General features: G+C 37.3%; 1 protein-coding gene across 1 annotated transcript; it reads right to left on the bottom strand.

The window, feature by feature from the left end:
* Window positions 1–5437: 5437 nt before the first annotated feature.
* egf (epidermal growth factor) lies at window positions 5438–26988 on the bottom strand. Its single transcript, XM_087846272.1, has 23 exons — window positions 26606–26988; window positions 24105–24304; window positions 22571–22752; window positions 21820–22047; window positions 21494–21696; window positions 21284–21397; window positions 19413–19535; window positions 17539–17661; window positions 16727–16852; window positions 16422–16558; window positions 16009–16157; window positions 15675–15779; window positions 13185–13408; window positions 12683–12850; window positions 12371–12520; window positions 12138–12290; window positions 11934–12050; window positions 11269–11391; window positions 10923–11085; window positions 8983–9147; window positions 7512–7614; window positions 6061–6157; window positions 5438–5939 (listed from the first exon to the last, which is right to left on the bottom strand). The coding sequence occupies exons 1-23, from the start codon at window positions 26730–26732 to the stop codon at window positions 5713–5715; spliced, it is 3507 nt and encodes a 1168-aa protein (XP_087702398.1). The 5' UTR covers window positions 26733–26988; the 3' UTR covers window positions 5438–5712.
* Between the last annotated feature and the right edge of the window lie 440 nt (window positions 26989–27428).

Here is a 27428-nt window from a genome sequence, read left to right on the forward strand (position 1 = left end):
ACAAGTATCGAATAGACCTTACCAATTTGGTCCCTATTATTACCAGTACTACAGTACTGGTAATAATATTCAGAGTTTTCTGAAGGTATTTAAAAAAAAATGGCTACTTTATACTTATATTATCTTACATGAAAATAATGATTACGATTTTGACAGCTTTACCTGAATTATTGCAGAATTAATTACAGTCTAGAAGTTGTATCTAATTTTAGTTTATTCATAACCATAAAATGATTTGCTCTGTGCTCTCAAACAGGAATGCTCTTTATCTGAACTGAATGCAGATTATGATAATGAGTGCAGGTTCGAACTGCTATTGCTATCTTGATGTAAAGAGAGGTCACTGAAGCATTTTTTTGTGTTTTTGTGTTTATATTTAGCATTTGCTACATATGAAAAATGAATAAGAACAGATTTGCTTAATAACCAATTATTTTGTATTGGTTGCAGTTGTATCTTTATATATCCCTATTACTATTAGTTTCTCATCGGTGAGCTATTTTATTTCTTTGTAACATTGCTGCCATCTAGTGACAAAAAGCCAACCTGGCTATTTTTCTTTCTTGACGATTGATTTCTAGGTCATTAATGATAGTACTGTGGAGCATTTCTCTTTAATTGTTAAATAGTTGTGATGAAGAACTATCCTATTCAGTTTATGTAATGGGAAAAATGGCTAATTGAAATTAAGTTGGGATTGTGTGCCACTTAAGTGAAAGTGTACCTGTGATTAGTTGTGCTCATTGTTGTTATGTTATTCATTTTCCCCCTGAGACAAAACTACCAAGACAGCTTGCCAGATTTGGGACTTTCCCTCCTGTCTATGGTGCAATCATACATTCTGGCTCACATGTCTATGTCCAATACATGCATTAGACCTTCCCTCCCCTTCTGATTTTAACTCTGGACAAATCCTTGAAAACCAGTGTTGCTCTATCCTGCTCAAGAGCTAAAGGGACCAAATACTGACCTGAAGGATCAGGGCAAAGCCTTTGAGTGGGTGGCTAATTCCCGCTTTAGCCCTCATCAGCTGTCCTCTGGGCAGGAATGGGACCGTGAGCGATAAGACAAAGCTAGACCCATCTGGCAGAAAATATAACCCCAGTTACAAAAAGTTATGATGGTCTGCAAAACCTAAAATCTGAGACAAAAAATACAATAATATCATTTAAACCCCATATTTTATTTAAGAAAATATTTTCACATTTTTTATATTTTAATGCTTTGGTTTGCTTTATTTTGTATTTTGAATGTGCACATTTCATACGTCTGCACAAGTCTTTCTAAATGTTACAGGTTTTGGAGAAACACATGCTGCCATTTCAGCAAAACAAAGAGATAGCATACTCTGCAACACAGCACCACCGCAATGTATTAGAGCATGTAAGAAACCATTTCCAAAGTCTTGACCGGTTGCCAGTTAAAAACATTTGACATATTATCAAATAAAAAATATGGCCAGGAGGCCCTAAACCAAAGAGCTGGAATCCTATATTGAGCAAGGACAGGATAACATTTTGGCTTTTAAAACTTGATCTCCTGAGTTACAAAATGCTTTTAGGGAGTTGCTTAAAGAAGACATGAGGTAACACAGTGCTTCTGGACTCTCTTCTGTACAAAGAGAACAAATGCTATGTTCTCTTTGTACAGTTTTAATTAGATATGGGGTTTTGGATAACAGGTTTTAAATTAAAAAAGTAAAAGTAAAGTAAACATCAGATGTTTTGGGGGTTTTTTTTGGCTTCTTGTCATTGATATCAGTGGATACAATCAATGACATTTCATTACTCAACAAGTGTGGACAAAACATAAACTTGAAACTTAAAAGTGTTCACAGCTAATGACTAACACAGGGCAGTGTATATAGTTAAGTAAGTAAAAGTAGTGTATCTTTTTCTCTTCTTTAAGACCTTTCTTTTGAGAAATTTAGCTTTCTGATGGATTAAACAACATAATTGTGTCTTCAGGTTTCCAGTTTGAAATCTCTGTGCTGTGTGAGTGTTGAGTTTTGAATTTTGCCATTGATGAGTTAAGCTAGAAGTGTGCAAGTAGCTTTGAAGGCTACAGTGTGTGCATCAGCTTGGTGGGCTTTGTCACTTTTAGCAATCTAAATTAAGGAGTTAATCCTACTTCCATGAGGAACAGGTATTGATTTTGAAATTTGGGGAGTTTCACCTGTTTGCTCATTTTTGGGTCTTGGACCTATTTTTGCATAGGTGTCTCCAGCATCATTGTCTTTTTAGGGTTATTATTGTGTGGTGGATACCTCTCTGTGAACAGTATTTATGTTCTAACCTGCAGTGACCTTCCTAGAAATGTAACTACAACTTGGTGTCAATAAAGCCAGCTTGATTATAAATGCTGGCAACAGTGTTGGACACTTGCATAGGCAATGTAGTAGGTGAAATACAAATTTGCCACAGAATTAATAAATTATCCATTACTACAACATCCCTGTTGATGACATGACAGTCCCAAGATGCTATTTTATTTATAAGGTGGTGTAAATCAGCACTGGTGTAGCCTGACACCTTGGAGCCTATGCAAGTAGTTAGCATTGGTATAGCATTTCCCTTATTATGCTCACATTGGTGCCTGCTTTTTCTCTGTTACAGTAAGCTAAACTGTGTTGCTGTTGCCTTTGCTATACACCACTGCATTAACTTGATGTACAAACCTGTGAAACATACTCCAATTAATTCACAATCATTTTATTTTGGATAGGAAAAAATACAAATCTATGAAGAAATATCATTACAAATGTATTTATATGTATTTTGAAGCAGTGTTTATTCCTAAAGCGATACAAAAATGAGTCCCTTGCATCTTCTGTTACTTACAGTGTCAGTGACTCGATTGCCCCCTGTTGCCCCAATTCAGAAGTAATACAAGATAAATTGACACTCGGCCCAATTTCATCTTTACTTGAACACTGATCTGCTGCTGTTTAGAGTGGTGGCCTAACCTATCTGTCAGCCCTAATGGAGCCCAATATATAGATAAGTGTGTCTTGCCACGAAAATCAATATCGATGTGGCCCCTGATGGTTTTTGAGTTGAAGTGCTTTGTTTTCTGCCATTGCCTTGAAACAAAGAGGCAGTGGGTCCTTCTATTAACAATTCCCAGTCAACCTTGAGACAGACTTGCAGACTGAGATAGAGGTAGAAATAGAAATAGACAGATGGAGTGATGGTGAAGGGCGGCGGCATTCGCGCCGACATCACTAGAGCATTAGATTTGGTGGAGGATAGAAAAGCACCATCAATGGACCACAGAAGGCCTTCAAAGAAGAATGATGACAGTGATGGGCTGTAACAGAAAGACAGAATGGCCAAAATAGTCTTTCAGTGGAGAGGAAATTATGTCATGTGTGTTTTGCTATAAAAACAAATACAAATAAATGTCAGTGCTAAAGGAAGTTATTGACACAGTGTATATTTTTTTAAATATGCCTTTATTGATAAAAAAAAAAAAAAGCAAGTTTCATCTTGCAAATGTCTAATTCCAGTTATAGCCCATAGCTGCTGAAAATAATATGTAATCCAAGTTAGGTACAGTTTTAATGAAAATGTTGAATGTTGGTCTGTTAACGTAATGATTGCATTTTTTTATACTAATTAGAATCTAAAAAAATGAACATAAATCCTAAAATACCTTCCCTTTCCAAACCACAGTCTATATCAGTCAGTCGTTCAGCAGTGTTTTTCTCTGTTTTTAATTATAAACTCTGCAAAGAAGAGAGTTGCCTCTAACTGTAAAGAAGATAAGATATCATCCCTTTCCAAACCACATTCCACTTTAATTTATTGACCATTCAGCCCATTTGAGTTTATTGCCCTCTTATTTCTTAGAATATAAATCATGGAATCATAAACTTTAGACAAAAATAACCACAGTTTAATGTAAGAATAATCAAAATAAAATATTTAAAATGATCACAATTAAGGGTTGTTTAGTGGTGCAGTGTCATGGCAGTTACATGGCAGTTCTTTGTACTGTGACACATTAGTTATTTATAACAAAAGGAGCTCAATGTCCGTTTTTTTGCTTAAATCTTGAAATGATGTGATCATGAAGCCTGCTGCACTGAAACTGAGACAGCTGGATGTCAAAATACAACACACTGATGGGAAAACCTCAAATACTCTAATACTCTATAAGAAAAAATGGAAGATGATTTTTAAACAGCACTGTCCTTTTACTGTAAAAACTAGCTAACAGTTACTGTTCATTTCTCCTATAACTACCTCAAGTCAATGAAATTTACAATGTTCACATATATAACATATATAACTGCAATAGTAATCTTAACCCTCTCCTATATGAAACATTTAATAATTTGATGAAAAGGCTACAAAAACACCAGTTGATACATGGGAGGAACAAAAGAAAAAACAACTTTTCTACATAGCAGCGAGCCTGAGCAAAGCAAATTATAGTGACTTAAACATTTCAAACACAAAAATATGTAAAGAGCTAAAAATATATAAAACTCGCTGAACTTACTAAAATTAACGTGATAATATAGAAATAGTCTCAAAAGTTTTGCAAGTGCAAGGAGAATATGAGTGATCATTTGGTTAGCTGACACTGATGAGTTTATTCTGATCTATCACATAGCCTGTATACTATGTGATGAACAACAATTAGATGTATTTATTTTTTGAAGTTTCAACATTTAACTTAATGCACCAAACAATATTTGGGGTAATTTAGAAATGCTGTAATCATACTATCTGCAGCAAAGGGTCATAAAGACTCCAAAACTTACTACTGTGTGAACCGACCAAAGTAATTACTGCATTTAGATCAGTGGAAAGCCATCTGTAAATAGGGTGTGGCTCACAGTTCAGATTTGATGACCTTTATGCTTGTGTACTGGTGTAATATCTAAAGAAAAACAAAAAAGTAGCTCTTTATCTAAGATTTATGTCAGTGCATGACGTGCCTGAACTCTTTACACTTGCAGTGAGAGGATCCAGTGGCTCTTGTTTTGTTGTGGAAAAAAATTAATAGCATGGTTTAGGTCCACGCTTCCCCTTAGAGGAAAGTGTCACAGATCGGTAGGGGTTGTTCTTTTTTCAGAATTATAATGCCCAGATCACTGAATGGCTTGATGAATCAGTCAAGTGTAAAAATTATATGCCTTAGCCTGTATAGACACTAGGTCTTAGCCTAATTTGATGCCAAGGGGACTATTTAGACCAGAGGTAGGCAACTCTAGGCCTCGAGTGCCGGTGTCCTGCAGGTTTTAGATATCTCCCTGTGTCAACACACCTGAATCAAATGATAAGTTCACTCCCAGGACTCTGGAGAACTTCAAGACATGTTGGGGAGGCACTTTAGGCATTTGAATCAGCTGTGTTGGATCAAGGACACAACTAAAACCTGCAGGACACCGGCACTCGAGGCCTAGAGTTGCCTACCCCTGATTTAGACCGACATGTCACTGATAACAATATTACAGTTGGAACAACATGCCATCCATCCAGCAGAGTCTCAGAGACTCAGTGCCGAAACACTGAAGCTGGTTCTGGACCACCTTACTCAGAAACATGGTCAGTATTTTTTTATTGTTAAACTGCCTCGGCCATACTCATCTGAGGAGGCATACTCTTCTCATAAACTATAATGGTGATATTTTTATGTTTTTAAACTTTGCGCTTGTATACAAACGTATACATTTCTAAAAGCTTTTATTTTTTTAATGTTTCATTGCTGAACAGCTGATTGTACGCTGTTTCCATTGAGCCATGACTCTGGGCCTGAAGTCTGGGGTAACGTTGTTGGTTTAAAAGATGTACAGCTTGACAGTGATGGACTTGAGAGGTGCACAGTGGGTTGCATTGTTCCAGTGGCAACAGCAGACACCATGGAACACTCGTAACCTTTGTTGTGCTGGGACAGTTTTCCTGATTCATCACTTTCAGAATTGGCACCTGGAAAAAATGTGGAATTAAGCAGTTGGTAAAAAACTTGTACAAGAATGAATTTAGACTATAGTTAGAAAAATCACTGGAGTTGTTTACATATAATATGAATAATGTAAGTTTCAGGTACCTGTTTCTGAAGAGCAGGATGTACACACAGCTCTCCTTGGACAGCCCGTGGCAGGAATTACCTTCCCTTCAACACCATTTTCTGCCACAATGTAGAACTGCAGATTTATACATTAAGATGTTTGAGTTTTTATAAACGTTAAAAGTTTTATGCATTTTTTTTGAGGGGGGGGCAGCCTACCTACTCCCAGAGTGGGTGATGGACATGAATTGCTCTTGCAAAGAGAAACGTAGTATATCGTGTTCCTTGTACATTCAGATTTGGGATTCCTTTGGGATTCGTAGCTATTCATCTTCCAGATTAGACTCTTGTCACTTGACAGTTTTATTCTGTATATAGTTTCCGCTTTCAGTAATTGAAAATCTATTTATTCACATTTCATATAATTCTGATAAGACATTGGGATTTAAACTGCAATCTTTAATGTTACTTTTAAAGCGAACAAAAATGTTATGACTGCTGGGAACTGCCATTACATATTTATTCTGCGTAAAAAGTAATTTGTTACACCACTCATTCCATTATTTTTACATTGATCTGAGATGCTTTGTAAAATAATTACAATTAAACCCTAGGCTACGGTCCCATACACTGACATAAGTATGTATTAGGGCCGTGTGATATGACCAAAATCTCATATCCCGATATCGGACATTTCTCACCCCGATAACAGTATATATCACAAAATAGTGCATTTTCTGTAAATTATGTGATCTCGGGCAACTCGACTTGTGTTAAGTGTTTTAAGCTGGGCATCATGTACCTGGAGTCAAGTGTTTTGACCGATGCATGAAACGGTATATTTTGAGATATAAGTTGTAACGGCCGGCATTTTCTTTGTGAGTATTTATTGCGGTGTGTGCTGCTGGGAAAAGCCTGTTCTAATGTTTGAGTCTAAGCTTGCTTCTGATCTGTAAACTCTCTCCATACTCTTTCATGTGATTCTTGCATAGGTGGTAGAAGAGGTTTGTCGTGCTTGAGTCTGTGGTGGGGACCCGTTTGCAGCATAATTTTCAGAGTGCAGTTTTCTGGTACGTGTCAGACTTTTCATAATCAAACCATGTCCATGCTACAGAGGTAGCCCCTCGTTTAGGAATAAGGTCCTCGATTTGTTTTGACTGGTCCTTCTGTTATATGTCCGTATAATATGAAACAATAGATGTTTTAATTTTGTCATCCGCTATATTTTATCATATCGCACAGCCCTAGTATGTATCCTAATGAGGACACACTCGCAAGCTCTTCTTTTCAGTCCAACATCAAGGAGAATGCAAGGCATGTTTGACTGTTTTTTCTTTCTTTCTCCCCATCTGGCAAATAATCGAAAAGCCCACATCATGAAATTAACAACATAATTTTAACTGTCCTTTTTGTTACAGTGATGTATTATATTACTGCATGACATAAAAACTGTATGTATTAATGAGCGAGCTTTGTAATAATGGCCTTACCCGAGGAACAGTGGTCGTGGTTGTCTCTGACATGCTCTCATCCGTCATGCTGGTCTCACTCACGTTATCCACTGATGGCTGTTTGTGGAAGCGTTTTCTCGTTCTGAAAAGTAAATATAAAATCTGCACAAGTTATGTTTAGAATAATATACACATGGAGAGTTTATCTCACAGAAATATAAAAGGTCAGGTACCTAAAGAAGATTTATATAGGTTATAAAAGAAGTTGTGTACTCAAATTCATCATGATGAGAAATGAGTGTCTGTGCTGCGTACTGCCCTTCACAGCATCATTTATCACTGCATTATAAAATAATAATTTCACCACATTTGATTTATTTAATGTTTGTTTCTTAGCTTTCTGCATATCTGACCCCCTGAATGTTGACCAAAGATAATACATCTGAATGTTGTGATAGAGCAAGCCGGAGGCCGTGTGTGCATTTACTCTACGTGCTCATAAGTTTCAGTTGTTTCTTTAGACTCTATCTTGTGTACAGTGTGATTCTGTACTCTCTGTGTGTTTATTACAGGGGAAAGCAAACTACCAAACTCAAAAACTGCACAAGTGCACCTGCAGTCAAGTGCAGAAGGCAATTTCTGGCAGAGCTATTGGCGGCCATGTAGCGTTTCCTCTGGGGTCATACCTCACCGGCTCCATTTTGTAGCTGAGAAATGACCTATTTTTATGTGTAATTGCTGTAGAACAAGCTAAACGAACCATGTAATTGAAAGCGTGCCACTTCCACAGGGGAACCAAGAGTGTAAACGTTAGGTTGTAGTAGGTAGTGTGCTTTGTAAGTCAAAAGAGTGTAGAATGCCAAACAGCCTTGTCCATAAGCCAGCGAAACAACCATAAAACAAATCAGCTACTTAGAAACATCTCAGGTGGAAATAAAAAGGAGGAGGGGCCACAGTGTGTAGTTTATGTGTGCTCTTCGCTCAGCTAACCACTGTTGCATGCTGTCATTTGTTCCACGTGTGATGTGCTCCCTGACCCCCTGCTGTCGTACTGAGAAACCGGCATTACACGCCTCATGCATCTTGGGTTTGATAGACATCTCTAAATGCTGTCAGCTCATTCATTACAGCAGCAGGTCCTCCCTGGTTTATTTTTTGACCATCAGTTAGGAAAAGCATATGATGGCCCCTCAAGATGAAGACATGATTCTCATTTTTACCCGCCTAATAAAACCCATACAAATTGAATAGTATATTTAGTATGTTTAGTGAGGAAATAGTTAAATATTCATGGATGTTTGTTTGTTTTCTTTTTAGGAAGTCACTTTTGATCCTTTCACAGCGAATAGCATATCTTGATCATTTTGATTTCCCTACTTTCTTCCTTTTTTATTTTTTTCCATTGTCCTTATTATTTTTTTTACCCATTGTCTATTCTTTTCCTCCTTCCTTTTTCTCCCCTTTTACTTTTTGCTGCTTCTTTTTCCCCCGTTTCCCTTTTTTCTCTTACCCATAGCAGTAGGTGACACAGGCTGTGATAGAGAGCAAGGAAACGAGGACCACCATGCAGGCTGTAATGACCACGTTCCTCTTCTTCTCCTTTTCTGCCCGCTGAAGCTCCAACCATTCCAGGTCACTGAACTGACATCGTTCCCCCATGTAGCCTGATACACAACTGCATGACAAAAAATCATATCCAGGAATCATTTTTGGTTAACTGCAAACAATTTATATTTTAACACAAACTTGTTTAAAACACATCCAGTTACTTTATAATTCAAAAACTGTTACTGCTTAAGCAACTGCTTAGTTTTGTGTTTATATGTTTGGGCTTCCTTGGCAAATTAAATGTAGTTTTTGAAAGACTGGATTGGATTTCATAGAACAGATACACAGGCAAGATTACAGTCACAGGTTTTGGAGTTATATGACATAAGGTTAGTGAAAAAAATGGAATTGACTGGCTTCAGTAATAATTCAGTTATTTTGGTTTTCAAATGAGCCTCATAATCCTGAGAATCATTGGAAAACACTGGAGGGGGAAAAAAACAGCTACCCCCTCAGGGTACCCCCCGAGAACTCGACAGATCACTGAAAAGGTCAGACAAGCTGGTCCAAACATGTGCAGAACTGTCAGCATCCCGGGGCCAATCGTATCCATACCTAGTGCCAGGTTAACATTTCTGCCCACTATCTCAGAGACCTCTACCAGATACCACTTGGGGGTTCTTCAACTCTTCAACCAGTAGTTCTTTTTTGTTGCTAAATATACGTTTTCATTATAATTTGTATTAAAAATCAAGTAAATATGTTGTCACTGCAAGTGAATGTGTATACATTATCTGCAGCTTTCCCCTGAAATTATGAATTATTTTTAAGTCTGTGCATTAGAACTCATAATTTAGATTTTTGTTAATCTGATTTGAAGTCCATATTTCATGGACAGAAGTAGACTGTCTCTGCTGTAAACACTTTGGTGAGGCGTGGGCTTTAATCATGGAACAACAGTGACACCTGCTGCTTGTCAGCTGTCATAAAAGACTTTTCACCTAAGCATTCTTGTCTTAATTAACAGTGGGCCTGCATGAATATATCTGAATATTTGAGAAAATATTTGATTATATAATTATATTACAATATTTAAGGAAATTTGCCATAATCATATTTCTGTTTAAAAAAAGAGAGACCCTATTGAAGCGAGGTGCCAACAGTAAAATAGCAGTGACAGTACAGAAGTAGCCAAGTATGGAGATGCTTGGAAATTGTAAGTTAAACTCTAAAATCACTGCTTAACACTTTAGTTTAACAATAATTAAAGTAATTTAACCTTGTAACTATTCAGCACCCTGCACAATGTCACATAAAACCAAAAAATATTTGTTGTATTTTGTGTCTTGGGTCGATCTTTTTAACCAGCTGCTTAAAGCCGTGCATGTCCACCATGTAACTGCATTATTTCCATCCATCATCAGCTCTTCCTGTTATATGGAGTGCACTTAGTGCACCAGCAAAGATTGGTTGAGTCATTTGTTTACATTTAGGTTGCTAATATCAACTCCTTTGTAGTAAGGTTATACTTGATGGTATGTTTTTGCCTCTTTTAAGATACCTTTTTGGGTTTTCACCTTAAACTGTAATACTTTTATTTCATATTTTTCAAATTGCTCTGTATTGTTGGATGTTGTTTTAAGTCTTGCTCTCCGTGGGAAACAGGACATGGTTTGTTTCCCTGTTGTGCACACTAGGGGATTTTAATGTGTTTTGCTACAATACAATGGTGTTATGATTTGACACTTATATCATTTAATAATTTATAATTGCAATATTGTACATGATGTGGTATCGCACAGCCCTAATATGAATATCGTGAGCCCTTCTTTGAAAAACAAACAGTTATGAGGGGTGGGATGGGGTCATGGGTCAAGTAGAAGGACAAGAGGGTTTATTTACTTGCAGGCATAAGAGTCCAATTCAGGAAAGTAGAAGCAAACACCATGGTACAGACAGTAGGTCTCATAGGCTGCAGGACAACTCTCTGCATTTCCGTTGTGGCGTTTGGTGGTAACATCAGCAGAGGTACCAGGTGTCACCCATGGTGATGTGGACTCCAACTCTAGAGAGAATTGAGGATATAAGTTCATTAAATTAGATTCATTGTCTACTGCTTAAAAGAGATGACTTATATAAACACTGTATTCAATCTAAATTAACTATCTGATTTCACAGATAAGATAATGATAGACGATGAGAATGTGCCAATACGGCCCAGGATATGTTAACAAAAGGAAACGTTCACCTTGACATGTCTGCCCATCGCTGTAGTATCCAGCCAGGCACTTGCAGTAATACTTCCCTGCAGTGTTTTGACATTCTTCATTTTTGTCACAGTTGTGGATTCCCAGGTTACATTCATCAATATCTAGGACAAAAATAGGAGCAGGTTGAAAGTTGTAACTTAAAATGTTACCAAACAAGAAGAATCATAAGTTTCGAAAAAATGTTGTGACATTATTTACTAGCTAAATAAAATGTAATTACTGTTTTTTTGTTTTTTTAATTCTCCATAACCTGGCCTGGTACAGTGAAAAAAGTTAAGTGTTTATTAATTGAATAAAGTTGCCACACTATGTCTTTTCGATGCTTCCTACTTTGCAAACAAACTCAGCTGATAATCTCAAAACATTTCAACTGGTCTGCAAGGAAACGATAGGAGGAATTACTGGATGGTTTTAGGACTTTTTGAACGTTTTGACTTTTTCCATTAATGCTTATCTTGAATAATACCATTACCTTTACTTCCAGGGCAACCCTACCTCTGAATTTTATTTCAAAATCCAAAACTCAGTTCTGCTAGATTAAAAAAAGCTCACTTGTATCAAATGTAATCCCGTAAGCTTATTTCAGGGTCTGTTACCTCATCTCTCTAATGCATATTCCCAGTATAATTAAAGGTATACTCACCCACACATAACTGTCCATCACCTGTGAAACCTTCTTGACATAAACAGTTCGGGTGACCAGAATTCAGCAGGCATTGTGCATTCACATCACAGCGGAGTGAGTAGCACTCATTCTGGTCTGACAGAGAGGGGGCATATGCAAACGTAACATTTAGGCTGGGCAAGAGATTGAGTGGATAGAACGCCATTCAAGGTGCACTGTTACCTGAAATCATTTTGTCGGTGAAGAAAGTCGGCTGGCTGCTTACATCTGATTTAAAATCAGTCTCCTCTTCATCAGTTGTCAGTGGCAAGCTCGCAGTATTAAATGTTTTGTTTTTCAGAGGTGTTAAATCAACTGATCCACTGTTTCCATATTCTATAAAATTAATACATAAAGAAAACATTCAAATCTATCATCACATTACACTGCGTAGAAAAGAACACAGGATACATCACCTGCTGTTCCATTTGAAGCGTCAACAGACAAGCAAGTTTTTCCATCAGCTGATAGGATATAGTGTGAGGAACAAGAGCAGTGGGCAAAACCCACCTTGCTTTCACACACTTGGGAACAACCTCCATTCAGGTGAAGGCACATATCTGCCCCTAAAAAACAAGACAGAAGTATAAGCCCAGGGATTCTTTAGAACTGATGGATGCTGTGTGCCACTTGTTTTTGTTATTGGCACATGTGTCCAATCTGCATGTATCTAAATATGCATGGCACTTGTTTTTTAGATCATTGTAATCATGGTTGTTCCTCTGTACCTGGCTTAGCAAGGGGATGAACTACAACAATAGATGCTGGTTGCACCATGCTCCCTCGGATCCATTGCAATTTTTTCCCAGTCCGCTTATGCACACTGGTCAGCTGGTGGTGTTCCTGGTCAGAGATCCAGAGCCTGTCTTCAAATAGTGCGAGATCAAAAGGTTGGCCTGGAACAAATTAGGGCAGATGGCAAGAAAATCTGAGTTGACTCAGTGATTCCAGGTGAGAGGCGCTTGTGTTCAGCTGTGAATGCAGTGATACTGGTTAAACTGGATTTTCTCACATTTGAATTGTGGATGATGCTATGAATGAGAAAGTTAACTTAAGAAGAGGTAGGACAGCTGTACTATATCAGTTATACTTAGTATTAATTATCTATCATATATCCTAGAGTAACTTATCATATATTAACTTACATATTCATTTTACAACAATGAAATTCTTATTCCCCATGCATTTATATCTGCTTTTTTAGATATATACATTTCACATAAACCTCACCTACTTGGTTCTTTGACAGGACTCGTCGATCTGAACCATCCAGGGCAGCAGTCTCTATTGTGCCTTTCCTCTGATCGCACCAGAATACTCGGTCCTCTGTGAAGTCAATTGTCAGGCCAGTGGGCGACACAAGGTTGGTCCTAGCAATGACGGCACGGTCTCTCCCTTCCAGGGAGGAACATTCCACCACAGGATGGGTCCCTATGTCGGTCCAGAATAACTTCCTCAAAAAGTTAAAAGAAAAAAATGGAGAGCGAGTGGTACACAAAGTTATTAAAACACCTGTTTACAGTGTTTAACAAACTGTATTAGACCATCTGTGATAAAAAGAAAAGAAAAATACAAATATTTTAGAAATCTGAAAAAACTGAACCGAATTCATGTCTTTAAACCCAAACTGGACTACTCTGAGAAGTCTTCAGTTGTTCAAGCATAAAAGTCAACCTCTAAAACAAATTTTCAGGCATGCAAATAAATAACTGTAATTTGGCATCTTATTCAAAAAATAATGATGTGCTTTACTGCATTGTATGCTTTTTTTGTAAAACAGTAAATTTGAAGATATAATTTAATAATTTTAGTTTGGTGGTGGTCTAATAAATTTGTTAAGCACTGTATATACAAATCATCTATATCTTTTTTGTGATATTCATTGTTACAAAATATTTTGTTTAAAATTTCATTAAAACATGACCTTTATTGGCCAGATCACTGTGAGATTATATACTCACTATCCATTTGTTAGGTATATTTATTTAACCAATTTTTAATGTAAATATTTATATTTATTGTTTCAGAAACTATTCATTTTCTGGGATTTCCCTACACAACCATCTCTAGGGGTGAAACATGAAATTAAAGATGCAATTTACTCCACAAAATGGGCAACTGAAGACTGGAAAACATTACCTGGTGTCTTGATTTATGCAGCTACAGTCAGATGAATGGTCAGAATTTAGTGTAAGCAGCATGAAAGCATGAATCCATCTTGCCTTCTAGCAACAATTCAAGCTGCTTGTTGTGTAATGGTGTGGAGTAGTATTTTCTTGGTGCACTTTGGGACCCTTAGAACCAACTCAGCATTGTTTTCAACATCTTTTGCTGTTAGCCAGGTGGCTCCTTATATGACCACAGCATACTCATCTTCTAATGCTAGTTTTCATGTGTCAGGGGCTTCGTGTGTGGATGGGAGGAAGAGAGGAAGGGAACCAAACGCAGGACTCACGGTGAGGGTTGATGGAGTTTATTATAACGAACGGATGAGCAGAGCATAAGATGACTGGCAGACTGAAATGACTGAACTGGCCGGCTGGACTGGACACACGTGCGAAGTAGACAACATCAATGACAAGACGGTGAACAGAAGGAAACTGAGGACTTAAATACCCTGACTGATGATGATGACGATTGGGGACCGGTGAGTACACAGCTGAACATAATCCGACTAATGACACAGGAAGCGGAACTAGAACATAATGCACAGAGACTGATAAAGGGCTGACATAATAAAACGTGTACATATGGAAACTAAACAGAGAACATGACTAAACTGAAAACACTGGGTCAACGACCCAGGAACCCTGACACAATGAGTACATTGTACTCAGTGACTTCTATGGTCCATCCAGTACAGCATCTTAGGGATTGGAGATTGAAATCTGTAGCAAGTGTATGATGCTAACATAACAATATGAACCAAAATCTGTGGTTAGTGCTTCCAGTTCTAAAGACAAATGGGGGTAAAAAAAATCGGGTTCAAACTGGCAATAGCAAGGTGTACCTAATGAACTGACTCTGGTGAGTGTTAGGCTACGTCCACACGTACCCGGGTATTTTTGAAAACGCAGATTTTTCTATGTGTTTGCACCTTTCATCCACACGTAAACGGCGTTTTCGGTCACTGAAAACGGAGATTTTTAAAAACTCCGGCCAGGGTGGATATTTTCTAAAACTCCGTTTTTGCATTTACGTGTGGACTAGAAAAACGGAGAAAACGCAGCGTCAAAGGTGTGCGCCTTTTTTGACATCAAAGTGTGCGCCAAGTTATTGTTTCGGTGAAATTAATTTCTACAATACTGTTACTGTTAATTGTACTCTCTGCAGTGTTTAAATGCTTACATATACACACACAGTTACTGTCCCTCCACACATACGACTCGGTTCTGCTTCTATGCCCCAGCTTTATTTACTATTTCCCACCGAGGCTTCTAGACTTCTGATTGGCCAACATTTCTACATGGTTAGTAATATATCGCCACCTGCTGCTTTGGCATGTTCCTAGCAGCGTTTTCCTTCATTTCTGCCTTTACGTGTGGACGGGATTATTTTTTAAAACGAAAACGGAAAATCTCCGTTTTCAAAAATACCCGTGTACGTGTGGACATAAGTTAATCAAACTGCTTGGTAATTATTAATGTGGTATTTGTTGTTTATTGATTAGTCTTTAGTCAATTGTATTGGTGAAAGAGTGATGCATATGGCTATACTCACTTTGCAAGAGGATGAACTGCGATTCCTCTTGGCTTTTCCAGACCTTTTCTCACAGTAGTTTCCCTGTGAAGTCCATCCAAGGTACTGCAATCAACAGTTGACTGACTGAGGGGCAAAATATGTGCACGTAGAAGTTTAATTTCCCCAGTGTCAGTTATTTCCTGATGAAGTTCATTCAAATTAAAAGAGATTAAGAAAGCTGGGTGTGACCTAAACAATAAACTTTAGATAGACAATTGAATAGAAGTAGAAAGCAAACATCTACTAACAGCAAATGACCAGCACTTTATGAAGAAACTGTTTTCATTGTGTAATTCTTACACACACTGCACACCTTTTATCCGTCCAGTACATCTTGCGATGAACCCAGTCAACTGCGAGCCCCTCTGGTGAATCCAAACCATCAGAGATGAGAATGTTTCTTGGGCCACCTTTTATGTCAACTCGCTCAATTGTTTTCTGGCTTGTACTTGCAAAGTACACCTTTAAATGCAAAATATATTATTTATGAATACTTGCATTTATAATATAAATATGAATAATTATATAATATAAACTGGAAGGAAAACATGCAGATCATTGTCCAAATAAACATAATGAGGTAATAGTAAGGGGCATGCATTACAGTGTTTGTCCACTGGGTGACACTGCAGATCCACAGCAAAATCATTTCCTGATTTAACTCAATTCTATTACAATGAGTCATTCGACCTTATACTCATACTCTTGAAACGCTTTCCATCTTACATTGTTCTGGACAGGGTCATAGTCTAAAGCTATGATTATTCCTCTGGGCTCCTCTGCCAAGATTTGATCCACAGTGCCATCAAGGTTAATTCTCCGGACATCTACTAGATTAGCAACTAGTAGATAGGATGGAGGTCCTGAAGAAAAATATAAGAAAATACAGTGTTTCATGGTCAAATGCACTGCAGCTTTCACCTTGTGTTTTTTGACTTTTGCATTGGAAACAGTTGCAAAAAGGTAGACGGTGTGTGTGTCTTTGTGGGCACATGTAGCTCAGCTATCTGCTATGCCATTGTTTGACTCACCGGTTGCAATGCAGTGCTTGCCATCTTGGTGGAGCTGGTAGCCAGGCAGACAGCCACACTCCCAGCTTACAGGGGTGACAGGGTTGCAGAGCTGACTGCACCCTCCTCTATCTGCAGATGAACAGCCTGCAACCATGAAAAACAATGTGGGCACAGCTAAGCTTATGAATTTGTTAAAATTCAACGGACCTTTGCTTAGTTGCAGTATTTACTCTTAGCACAAAATTATGTCGTGTCAACACTGGTTCTGGCGTCAGATTTCACTGTAATCCAGTTTATCCATTGCAAAATAAATCGTATGCATAAAAAAGTTAATCATTTTAATTATTATATTCTAAACTGATGCAAGATATTGGCCCACAATAAACTGAAAGTATTACAACAGTTGCTACACTGTTGCACATTCATCTCTTTGATCCATCTATCCTCAGTTTGACCACATCAACTCAACTCTTATTCATGAAATATTTATACAGCCTCGGCTCCAAATCACAAAGTAGGGACTGCTGCTTAGTTTTTTGGAAATGAGCAACCAATATGTTCCATTAAACTGTCATTCAGTCAGTTGATAGATTCATGCTATTGTTCCTTTTCTTTTACTATGATGCTATAGTTAAAATGTAAACGTAATGGGAAACTGAATCCAGTATGTGTATACTCTATATGTTAGCCATATACTAAAAGGTTAGTGTTGTAAATGAGAATAATATGAACGCTACATTTTTTTTACTAAGTGTATTTATATAATTTTTTAATAAAAGGTAGATTTTAGTATTGGAACATGGGGCAAAGTGGTGTAATACTGGCCGTACCAGTACATGTTTGTCCATCCTCCTGTAGTATAGATCCCTCAGGGCAAACACAGACAGCACCATTTCCTGTTGACAGGCACCCATTGCCACACTTTGTCATATTCCTTTCACATGGTATGATTTCTGTAATAGAAAAAAAGACAGTTCTATCAAAAATAAAACCAAAAAATCTTTGATTTTTAACAATAAAATAACAATTAAAAAGTAAAAGAAAAAAAATCATATGGCTTTGATTCATGTAGATTAACATATTTAGGAAGCATTAAAGATTACATGAACTTCAACCCAAACTGATGTGAGTTGATTACATTTTTTACAGTCATTCATTGTGCCAATAAAGGCAACGTGATGCTCCATGTAAATAAAATAGACTTGAGTTTATTTTGGGGCCAGCAGACTGTGGATCAGGCGGATGGACAGCAAGCTTCTTAGCCCCTGTTCTGGTAAAATCCTTTGATCAAGTCAGCTCTAATCCTATCAAAATAGTGGAAAGTGTGATAAGAAAGTCAAACCCAAACACTGAGGGTGATGTAATGCTAGTTAAAAGGCACATGGGGTCTCCTGTACCAGAGATCCTGAGGTGGGTATGTACTAGTACTAAAAAGCCGTAGATAAATGTGACGTTTAAGTTTTCTATGTATTATATTATAAGACTGATGATTTACTCATTTACTCAAGTTTCTATCGTTTTATTTATGCTGCAGAATTATAAGAATAAAGTATGAATCGTGTAAAGATGTATGAGAGGACATAAGTGGCCTTCATCATAAGTGAATCATAACACAAGTCAACAGTCAACATCATTTACTGTATAATGTGATATTTTATTGCTGTTTTTTCTGCATTTATTTCATATATAGGTTTTGTACAGTAAACAATAGTAACGTTTATTCTTCTTATCATGGCTAAATTTATTTCAGATCTTTTTATAGTCTTCCATTAAACCTTTCAATTAGGCCAGAAACGCTCCATGTCAACAGTGCATGTGGTAAAACTACTGGTTTTTCATTTTTTTGTCTTTATATAAAACAATTAAAAATGGCACTTCAAGTAGGTAAATAACTACAGTTCTTCTGTCGTCTTTGCAACCAAGTAAACTCTGTTGTAATCTCCATTGTCTAACCTGCTGCTTGGCTCTATGTTTGTTTCATACTGGACCTTCGCAAAGGTTGTCAGCTAAGCAGCTTAGAAAGACAAAACTGCTGACCAGATATGTTCCCTACTGCAAATGTCACCTCATCATCTAATCTCATTGTCTGTGAACTTTTCCTGTTGTCTTGAGCATATTGCTGTGAGAGTAGAAAAGAGTTTGTGATCTGACTATAAAAATATACTTTTTTTTAAGTTTTACTATATCTTGAAATTAAAAAAACAAAAACTATAAATGTTTGAAAAAATGTCAAAAATCATCAAATTTAAGTCAAAATTACATACAAGTAAAAATAAAATGTAATAAAATAAAATCCAAGTTTATTTAACTAAATAATAACCTTGACAAATGAACTTTTAGCTGAAAGCCAAAAATAACTTGCGTTATCGTGATATCCTTTGTTCTACCTGATCGTCTCAGTACTCTTAAATGTTTAGAAGTTGGACAAAGTGTCAGTGTTTTGTTTTGACCCAAGTGACCTAACACACAATTGTCAGCTCACATATATCTAGTCTGTCTTGAGGCCTGTGACCCTCAAGCCTTCTAGGGTCAAAGTGGTATCTGGTAGATAAATGCCACCTTTGACAGCAGCACAAAGAAGATCTGCAACCCAAGCTTTAGTCATGTTCAGATCTTGAATATACATTTTACTTGTTATTTTCTATTTTCACTGTAAAACACATGACAAAGCTATATTGATATTATAAACATGGTTATACTTTACCTTGGCATGTTTTCCTGTCTGGTAAGAGGGCATATCCTTTAGGACAGGTACAGAAATAAGATCCAGGAATGTTCTCACAACCAAGCGAGCAGCCATGGTTCCAGTGGGCACATTCATTTACATCTATGGTACACACAGACAAAGATGGTAAAATTTTTTGCAAGTAGATGCTAATATTTATGTTTTCTGTGCTTTATGTATAAGTCCTTTTAATTGTGGCTGTCCCCTGTAACAGTGATCCCTGCTAGTACTAGGTTTGACCCCTTTGGGCTTCAGAAGTGCCTTAAGTATTCGTGGCACAGATTCAACAACATGCTTAAAACATTTCTCAGAGAATTTGGGCCATGCTATCATGATACCATCATTCAGTTGTTGCAGATCTGTTGGCTGCACATCCACGATGCCAGTCTCCCAATCCACCACATCCTAAAGGTGCTCTTCTAAATTGAGACTGGTGACTGTAGTGGGCTTTCAGCTGAACTGAATGGTGATGTTTATGAAACTAGTTTGACATGATTTGAGCTTTGTGACATGTTACATTATCTTGCTAGAAGCAGCCATCAGAAGTTGGGTACATTGTGGCCATCAGTGTTGGTCAAGTTACTTGAAAAAAGTAATCAGTAACTAATTACTGATTACTTCCCCAAAAAAGTAATTCCGTTACTTTACTGATTACTTATTTTCAAAAGTAATTAATTACTTAGTTACTTTTTAAAAACATGATTTACAACCTGAATAGGTGATAAAGCGATACATCTGTCAGCCCAATTCTACTTTTTCTGCATAATCCATCATACAAAATGTAATCAAATTTAAAACTTGTTTTATCAGTTTTAATCTTTTAACTTTATGCATCAATAAAAATGTAATTATATGCACCATTCTCTGACTTGAAGAAATTAGTTTAACATTTAAACCTATTTTCTGCACATTCCAGCACATAAAATAAAATATTTTTTGTGTTTACACTCACTCTTTCAAATCGATGCAAGTAAAACACAGCAGAAAATAAATAAAGTCAAAGACTAGCGGTCCTGTTGCTCTATTTTCACCTGTAAAGCAGGAGTAGAGCAGGCGGAGGTTTACCCTGGTGCAGGTGTGCCGCAGTGGTCAGTGGAAGAATCCGCGAGTTTCTCTGTGACTTTCCCATTACGTCGTAGCTACTCGGAGCTTGCTCGGAAGTTTAGGGGGTTTTTTCGCTGTAAAAATAAGTTTTCTTCCCACGCACAACGGACACTAATGTTTTTGTCACTTTTTATGGACTCAAACTCAAAGTAAGGTCAGTACTTCCACGCTTTAAACGCTGCAGGCTCATACTCTCTCCCGCACTCGATATATGATCCATTGTTGATCTGCACACAGCTGTTGTCACGAACGTCGCACTTGCTTACGTCACTGTCATGAGACATTCTCGCAAAAAAATCACGGTTTTAGTAACGCAGTAACGCAGCGTTCCTACAGGAAAGTAATGGTAATCTAATTACCGCGATAGTACTCCCTTACTTTACTCGTTACTTTAAAAAAGTAATCTGCCCATCTCTGGTGGCCATGCAGGAATAGAGATGGTCAATGGTGTTTGAACAATGAAGTTGGTACTAAGGACCAAAGAACACCAAGAAAACATCCCCTATGCTGTTACACCATCCACAGCCTTGAACACTGATAGAAGACAGGATGACTCTATGTTGGCTTTCATGTTATTTACCCCAAATTCTGACCCTACTAATGTCATTAGATCAGGAGCAGTCTTCTACTGTTCAGTGTCTAGTATCCTTCTTTTCCTATTCTCAGCTGATTAAAGTAGCTTCCAGTGTTATTCTGACTGAAGTAAAAATGTGTATTTGTAACTGCCTTCTTATTTTAATACCAACCTTTACAGTAAGTGCCTTCCATACTGAGAACAAAACCTTCACTGCACTGACAAACGCCTTGGTCTGCCAAACTGGAACAGACGTTAACACAGTTGCCACCTTGGTCATCACAACCTGTTGGAAGTGATTGCTTGATACATTATCTAGAATATAAACACAATTAATTTAACTAAGAAGAACTTTAAATGTATGATAATGTTGAGCTGTAACCTGGAAATGGTGATAGCGGGTCTGCTGTTGGCTGATTAAGTGGATGCACGATCTTGATATCAACTGGAGGTTTACTCATTTGTTTTATGTTAACAACACGTGGCTCTCCACCAGTGTACTTGTTTACTTGTTTTATTACCCGAGACTCAGAATCGGTGTAGTATATGTGCTCCAGAAAAACAGATAATCCAACTGAATGAGACCTGATAAAAAAGAAGACATAATGAGTGGGTTTCGATTGGCTTATTTGATCATTTACATCAACATTTTCTTTATTAACAAAGTTAAAGGATGAGTAACAAATTGTATTTTTACTAAATACTCACTGAAGTGGAAGATTCATGGTGTGTAGGGCGTTCCCATTGTAATCACAAGAGGCAATGGCACTTTCTCCTTGTGGCCCAAACTGAACCCAGAACAGTCTTTTGTCTACTCGGTCAATCGACAGTGCTCTCAGTTGTTCAGTTATATTAATTAGTGTCATTTTCATCTGTCCTGTTACATCAGACCTTTGGATACTTGGAGACATCCCCCCAGATAACCAAAACAGAAACCTGCAATATGCATGTTTTGGGGGGAAAAAAAAGGTTTTGTAATGAGCCTTTCCAAAATATTTTTTTTCTGAAGTTAGCTTTGCATCTGTTATGAAATATGGAAACTTAGTTGCTTCCAGTAAGGGCACTGCTTAGACATTTCCTCATATGTTAAGCCTGCCAAATCAGGAGACTCATAATTCTTTTGCCTCAAACTCATTTTTGGTAATGCTTAATAAACTGTAGCCCAATTGAATTAAAGCCTGAGAGAAGTGTACGATAATAAGTTATGTAAAAAGCAATTTAAAAATGCTCTTGGCACTTTTTAATCATGAAAAATATTTTTAAATGAAATTATTCAGTGTTGCTTATCCATCAGGCCAAACTGAAGGGAAGTAAATTCCTACTGCTGTCTTTGATCAGAGGTATATGAGAGTCAGTCAGTCAATTTTTAGATCATTTGATCCTTCCATATAGTATGGGAAGGATCAAATGAAAAGCAGGAAACAAAACAAAAAACTGCTGTCATTATGACATAGATTACCTATTAGAGGGGTCAACGGTTATAGAATTGGGCTGGGTCAAGTGTCTTAAAAGAGTCCTCTGTTTCTTCCCATTTATATCGATTCTCTTTACTTCCCCCTTTTCTCCACTTGTCCAGTATACGCTGTTCCAAATCCAGTCCACTGCGAGGCCAGAGATGTGTTTGTCATATGAATACAGTTTCTGCAAAAGAAGCATTCGTAATTAATCATTTTAAATCTGCGGCTCTGAAAGTTTCCAGAACAATGCGCGATAACATTAACATTACACAATTTAATTATGGTAATTGCACTTTCTGAAAGATCTTTTAAAAGCATCCAAATTAACTGCTGTACTAATTAGGTTATTAAAAATTCCTAAATCATTAAAAGTGATCCTAAGCTGCTGGTTAGCTTTGGGGGTATTAAGTCTTATTAGCGCTGTATGCCATACTTTGAAATTTCACACTATTGGGGACCTTGGAAGTTTCCTTGTTAGGAGATCAAAAAGGATTCAGAAAAGCACATATAAAGCAGATCAAGGCTACATCCACACGTACACGGGTGTTTTTGAAAACGGAGATTTTCCATTTTCGTTTTAAAAAATAACCCGTCCACACGTAAAAGCAGAAATGAAGGAAAACGCTGCTAGGAACATGCCAAAGCAACAGGTGGCGATATATTCCTAACCATGTAGAAATGTTGGCCAATCAGAAGTCTAGAAGCCTCAGTGGGAAAAAGTAAACAAAGATGGGGCATAGAAGCAGAACCGAGTCGTATGTGTGGAGGGACAGTAACTGTGTGTGTATATGTAAGCATTTAAAAACACTGCAGAGAGTACAATTAACAGTAACAGTATTGTAGAAATTCATTTCACCGAAACAATAACGTGGCGCACACTGTGACGTCAAAAAAATGCGCACACTTTTGACGCTGCGTTTTCTCCGTTTTCTCCGTTTTTCTCGTCCACACGTAAATGCAAAAACTGAGTTTTCAAAAATATCCACCCTGGCCGGAGTTTTTAAAAATCTCAGTTTTCAGTGACCGAAAACGGCGTTTACGTGTGGACGAAAGGTGCAAACGCATAGAAAAATCTGCGTTTTCAAAAACACCCGGGTACGTGTGGACGTAGCCCAAGTTACTTCCATTATGCTTACAAAAAAAATAAGGAAAATAGGTCTGCTGTTGTTTATTCTACTGGTTTCAAGAATGTGTTTGTTGGGATTTTTAGAGTGACTTTTCTAAAGTGTGTGAAACGTTGGTCAGACTGTGAGCACATTATAAGTAGTTTTATGCAAATATATGCAAATGTATCTTAACATTGTTATGGAATCTACTTGTAAATTAAGACAAAACACAAAAATAATTTAAATATAAAATTTTCTTGTGTTGTGATCCAAAGGATATACTAAGTAGTAGCACGTAAAATGTTTTAACACTTGCAAAATAACCTGTAATTTTATAATTCAGCAATTTGTAATAAAATGGTGCACACCCTTTTAGTCGAGCATGGAAATAAAAAGGTCCACTTACACTTGGGCGCAGTTACATAATCACCTGTTTGTGTGCTCCTTTCACAGATGCTTTGTAGATGACCCCAGTGTGCCTGTCAACCCAGTAAACTCTCTGTTCTTTGAAATGAAAGTCAAGCAGGATAGAGCTTCCGACGCCAGGCACAAGCCTTCTGTGATTCTTGCCATTAAGGCCCATCCGATGAATAGCTTTACCATGGCCAAATATCAGGAAAGGCTGTGAAGCTTAGCAAATCATTACACACGTTATTAAACTTACAGTGAAGATCATTCGAACGCCTTATGTCTGTAAAAATAATATCTTAAGGAAACACAGTTGTATAATGACTCAACAATATTTAGATTTAGTGACTAATGATTCTGTGAGGTTTACAATAACAGACTAAAATTATATAAAATATAAAAATTCTATAATTGCAAACATTTAGCATTTTTAATTAATAGGAAATTCACAAAAAAGTCACAAATCATGCCACATTTTAACAATTTTTATAATTTTCACAGTGAATGAGCATTTTTACTTTCTTATCGTAACCATATAAATCCACAGTATATATAGGTAACTATGGCAGCATTTGACATTTCAATAGCTCCTGCCCCCCTCTTTGTGTCGCTTCTGTTGTCGTTCAATTTGGCACATTATTTGATTTAAAGAAACCTATTCATCCCTGTAATGGGAAGTTCAAGGCAACCACAGCTGCCTCTGTGTAAAACCTCATCCCTTAGCAACAAATAGCTTTTGCTTTTTCGTTTGACTCTGACAAAACTCTGCAATGAATGAAGGGGAAGGCAGTTAGTGTCCTCTAAAAGGTTTTTGATTCAGGTCACAACATCACTCTGGGATTCTGCTGGGAAGTTATGATCAACAATGATATTTCTACATATTCTGATTTTGTATATTGGATGATTGCTGTGCATTTGTTGTCAGATAAATGTAGTTGTTCTAGAACTAAGCTTTCTTTTTTTTACTCTTGGAGTGAACAATGACATTGGCGAGGTAATGACACTGTCATATGCAACCATAGACGCCGCTCTTAACTCTGTGGAATGAAGAAAACAATGAGCAAAACCAGACAAACAACATAATGAAATGTCTGCCATTGCTGCTGAGTTGCTAGGATGCATCCTGCTGAATCACTGATTGACAAGTTCACTGGAAGGTCAGTGTGATTCTTGACTCAGCTTTGTCACTTGGACTTATTTGTGAACTCTAACACAAAATATACTACAATTCATTGATTTACTATTTTGCATTGATGTAATATGTATTTAATGGCATTTCAGATGATAATCCAATTCACGTAGTTACAGACTAGTTACCTGTAAAAACAAAGAAATGCAAGAATATGAAAAAAAGAATTGTTAACTCTGCAGTAAACAGCACTATACAGTAACTAAAATGATTGGGCAAAATAACAATATACACTATAACATGAAATTGTTGAAAGATCTTGTCACATATTTGATTTTAGCTGAGGTGCTAGTATTATATGGTAGCACTGGATTTGCAGTCCTTTTGAATCAATAATGACTAGTTATTTAATTATTAATTGATTAATTATATTAAAAAAACCTGCTATAATAATAATACTATTATATTATTGCTTGAAGGTCATGCCATACATTTTGTTTCACCACACAAAATAAATTAAAGTTACCATTTAAACGGTTGCAGCCATATCACAAACCTCTATTAGCATCCCCAAATACACGCTGAAAACAGTGATGATATTTAAGGAATATGTAGTGTAGTAGAACATAGTTTCTAGTTTCATGCACAGTGTTTGGGCAGCAGATTTATGTAGCTCGGGTGAAAAGGTCCTGTTATGACTCTGCTTTGCACCTGTATTCCTAAAAATCTGTGCTGCCGGATCAGCGCATGATGTTCTGTAGCTGACCTCTGTTTGGTAGACAGGATAGTGAGAGTGAAAATCACACTACTGCACTTAATATTTTATGTCCTGCTGAGATGTGGTTGTTTGGTCATCACCATTTGTATTTTTGAAGTAACGTCTCTGTGGTACTCCACAAAAACTCAACCCGAGATACACCCACACAAACACAGTCTGGCTTAGTACAGTGCATTGTGTTGTCTGCCAAGTTCACTTTGCTGTACCGCCTACTGTAGCGTGTTTAATGCAAGCAACATGTTTGGTTCTACTTGATTACATTTTTTTTAAACTAAGCGTCATTCCAGTCCTGAATAGCAGCTGTTGCATGAATGCTTTATATCCATGTGGAGTACAGAAGAACTTATGTAACTGAAATTACAACCCAAGACAATAATTTCACTAATTTTTAGGACATAAAGTGTTATACAGTGAACAATCACACTTTTTAATATTAAATAATATATATTTGTAATATCTGTCTTTAAATCTAAGCTAGTTCATTTTCTATCATGATATGTATTTTAGAAATCTTTGTTTTGAAGTGAAAAGACCACACAGACAGCAGTACACTTCAACATTACTTCTTCCAGTACGGTCAGTTGGGACTGTTGGTTAGGAGAGGTTTCATACTCACCCGTACAGCTGCTGTTGCTCCCTGCTTGCAAGAGGTGCTCATCCCAACATGTCGTACCGAGCAGCAAGGCTCCAGCGGTTTGCATCATAAAATAGATCAATATTACTGTTATCATTGCCTCGGGCATAATCCTGCACTTTGTCCCTGCTGGTCTTCTTCACTCTTTCTCAAGCATTCCCACTATCAGCACTGGCCCACAAGAATTCTCCAGGTTTACGTACTGTAGGTTTGTGGGCTCTTGGCATCCTTTGTCTAATGCTTTAAACCTAGTAAGAGAGTGGAGCTTTACATACCCGTGGATGTCACACTAAAGGGAATGCAAAACCCTACTGAGATAGAGAATAAGGGGGTAATGCTGTCAGTGCAGTGTTGAACCCAGGAAAAAAAATGTTTGGATCCTGCTCAGTCCCTACTTTGGGCCCCTGGGCTGCCAGTCTGTTTTGGAAGCAAAGATTGAAATTCCTGACACCCCCATGGTAAATTTTGCACATGCAAGTCCAGCAATGGTGCAAGATCTTCTAGAAGTTGCAGTTCAGTGCTCCAACAGAATGTGGGATATTCAAGAAATGAGGCAGGGACGAAAAAAGGTCCCACATGATAACAACTTATTAGCCTTCTCCCCACCCCCTTACATGTGTGCTTTGTGAATGTAGATAGATATCTGTTTAAGAGGTAGGCAGAGACAAGGAGACAGATGTTGCATGGAAAGTTGTCAGACAGAATCTTACAATACTGAATTTGTCATTTATTCAGGAACTAAATGAACCTTTGGTATTTTTGAGTCATTCTTAAATGGCATACATACAGTACGAGTGTAATTTAC

The sequence above is a fragment of the Neolamprologus brichardi genome, chromosome 2, assembly GCF_056152115.1.
Source record: "Neolamprologus brichardi isolate AB-2024 chromosome 2, ASM5615211v1, whole genome shotgun sequence".
NCBI classification, from domain to species: Eukaryota; Metazoa; Chordata; class Actinopteri; order Cichliformes; family Cichlidae; genus Neolamprologus; species Neolamprologus brichardi.

Excerpts from the sequence above, each read along its gene's own strand:
- egf (XM_087846272.1), bottom strand. The coding sequence starts at position 26,732 with ATGCCCGAGGCAATGATAACAGTAATATTGATCTATTTTATGATGCAA. Across the intron at positions 21,697-21,819 it reads ACCATGAATCTTCCACTTCA|GTCTCATTCAGTTGGATTAT; the intron begins GTGAGTATTTAG and ends CTTTTTTATCAG. Across the intron at positions 11,086-11,268 it reads CGATGGGCAGACATGTCAAG|AGTTGGAGTCCACATCACCA; the intron begins GTGAACGTTTCC and ends AATTCTCTCTAG.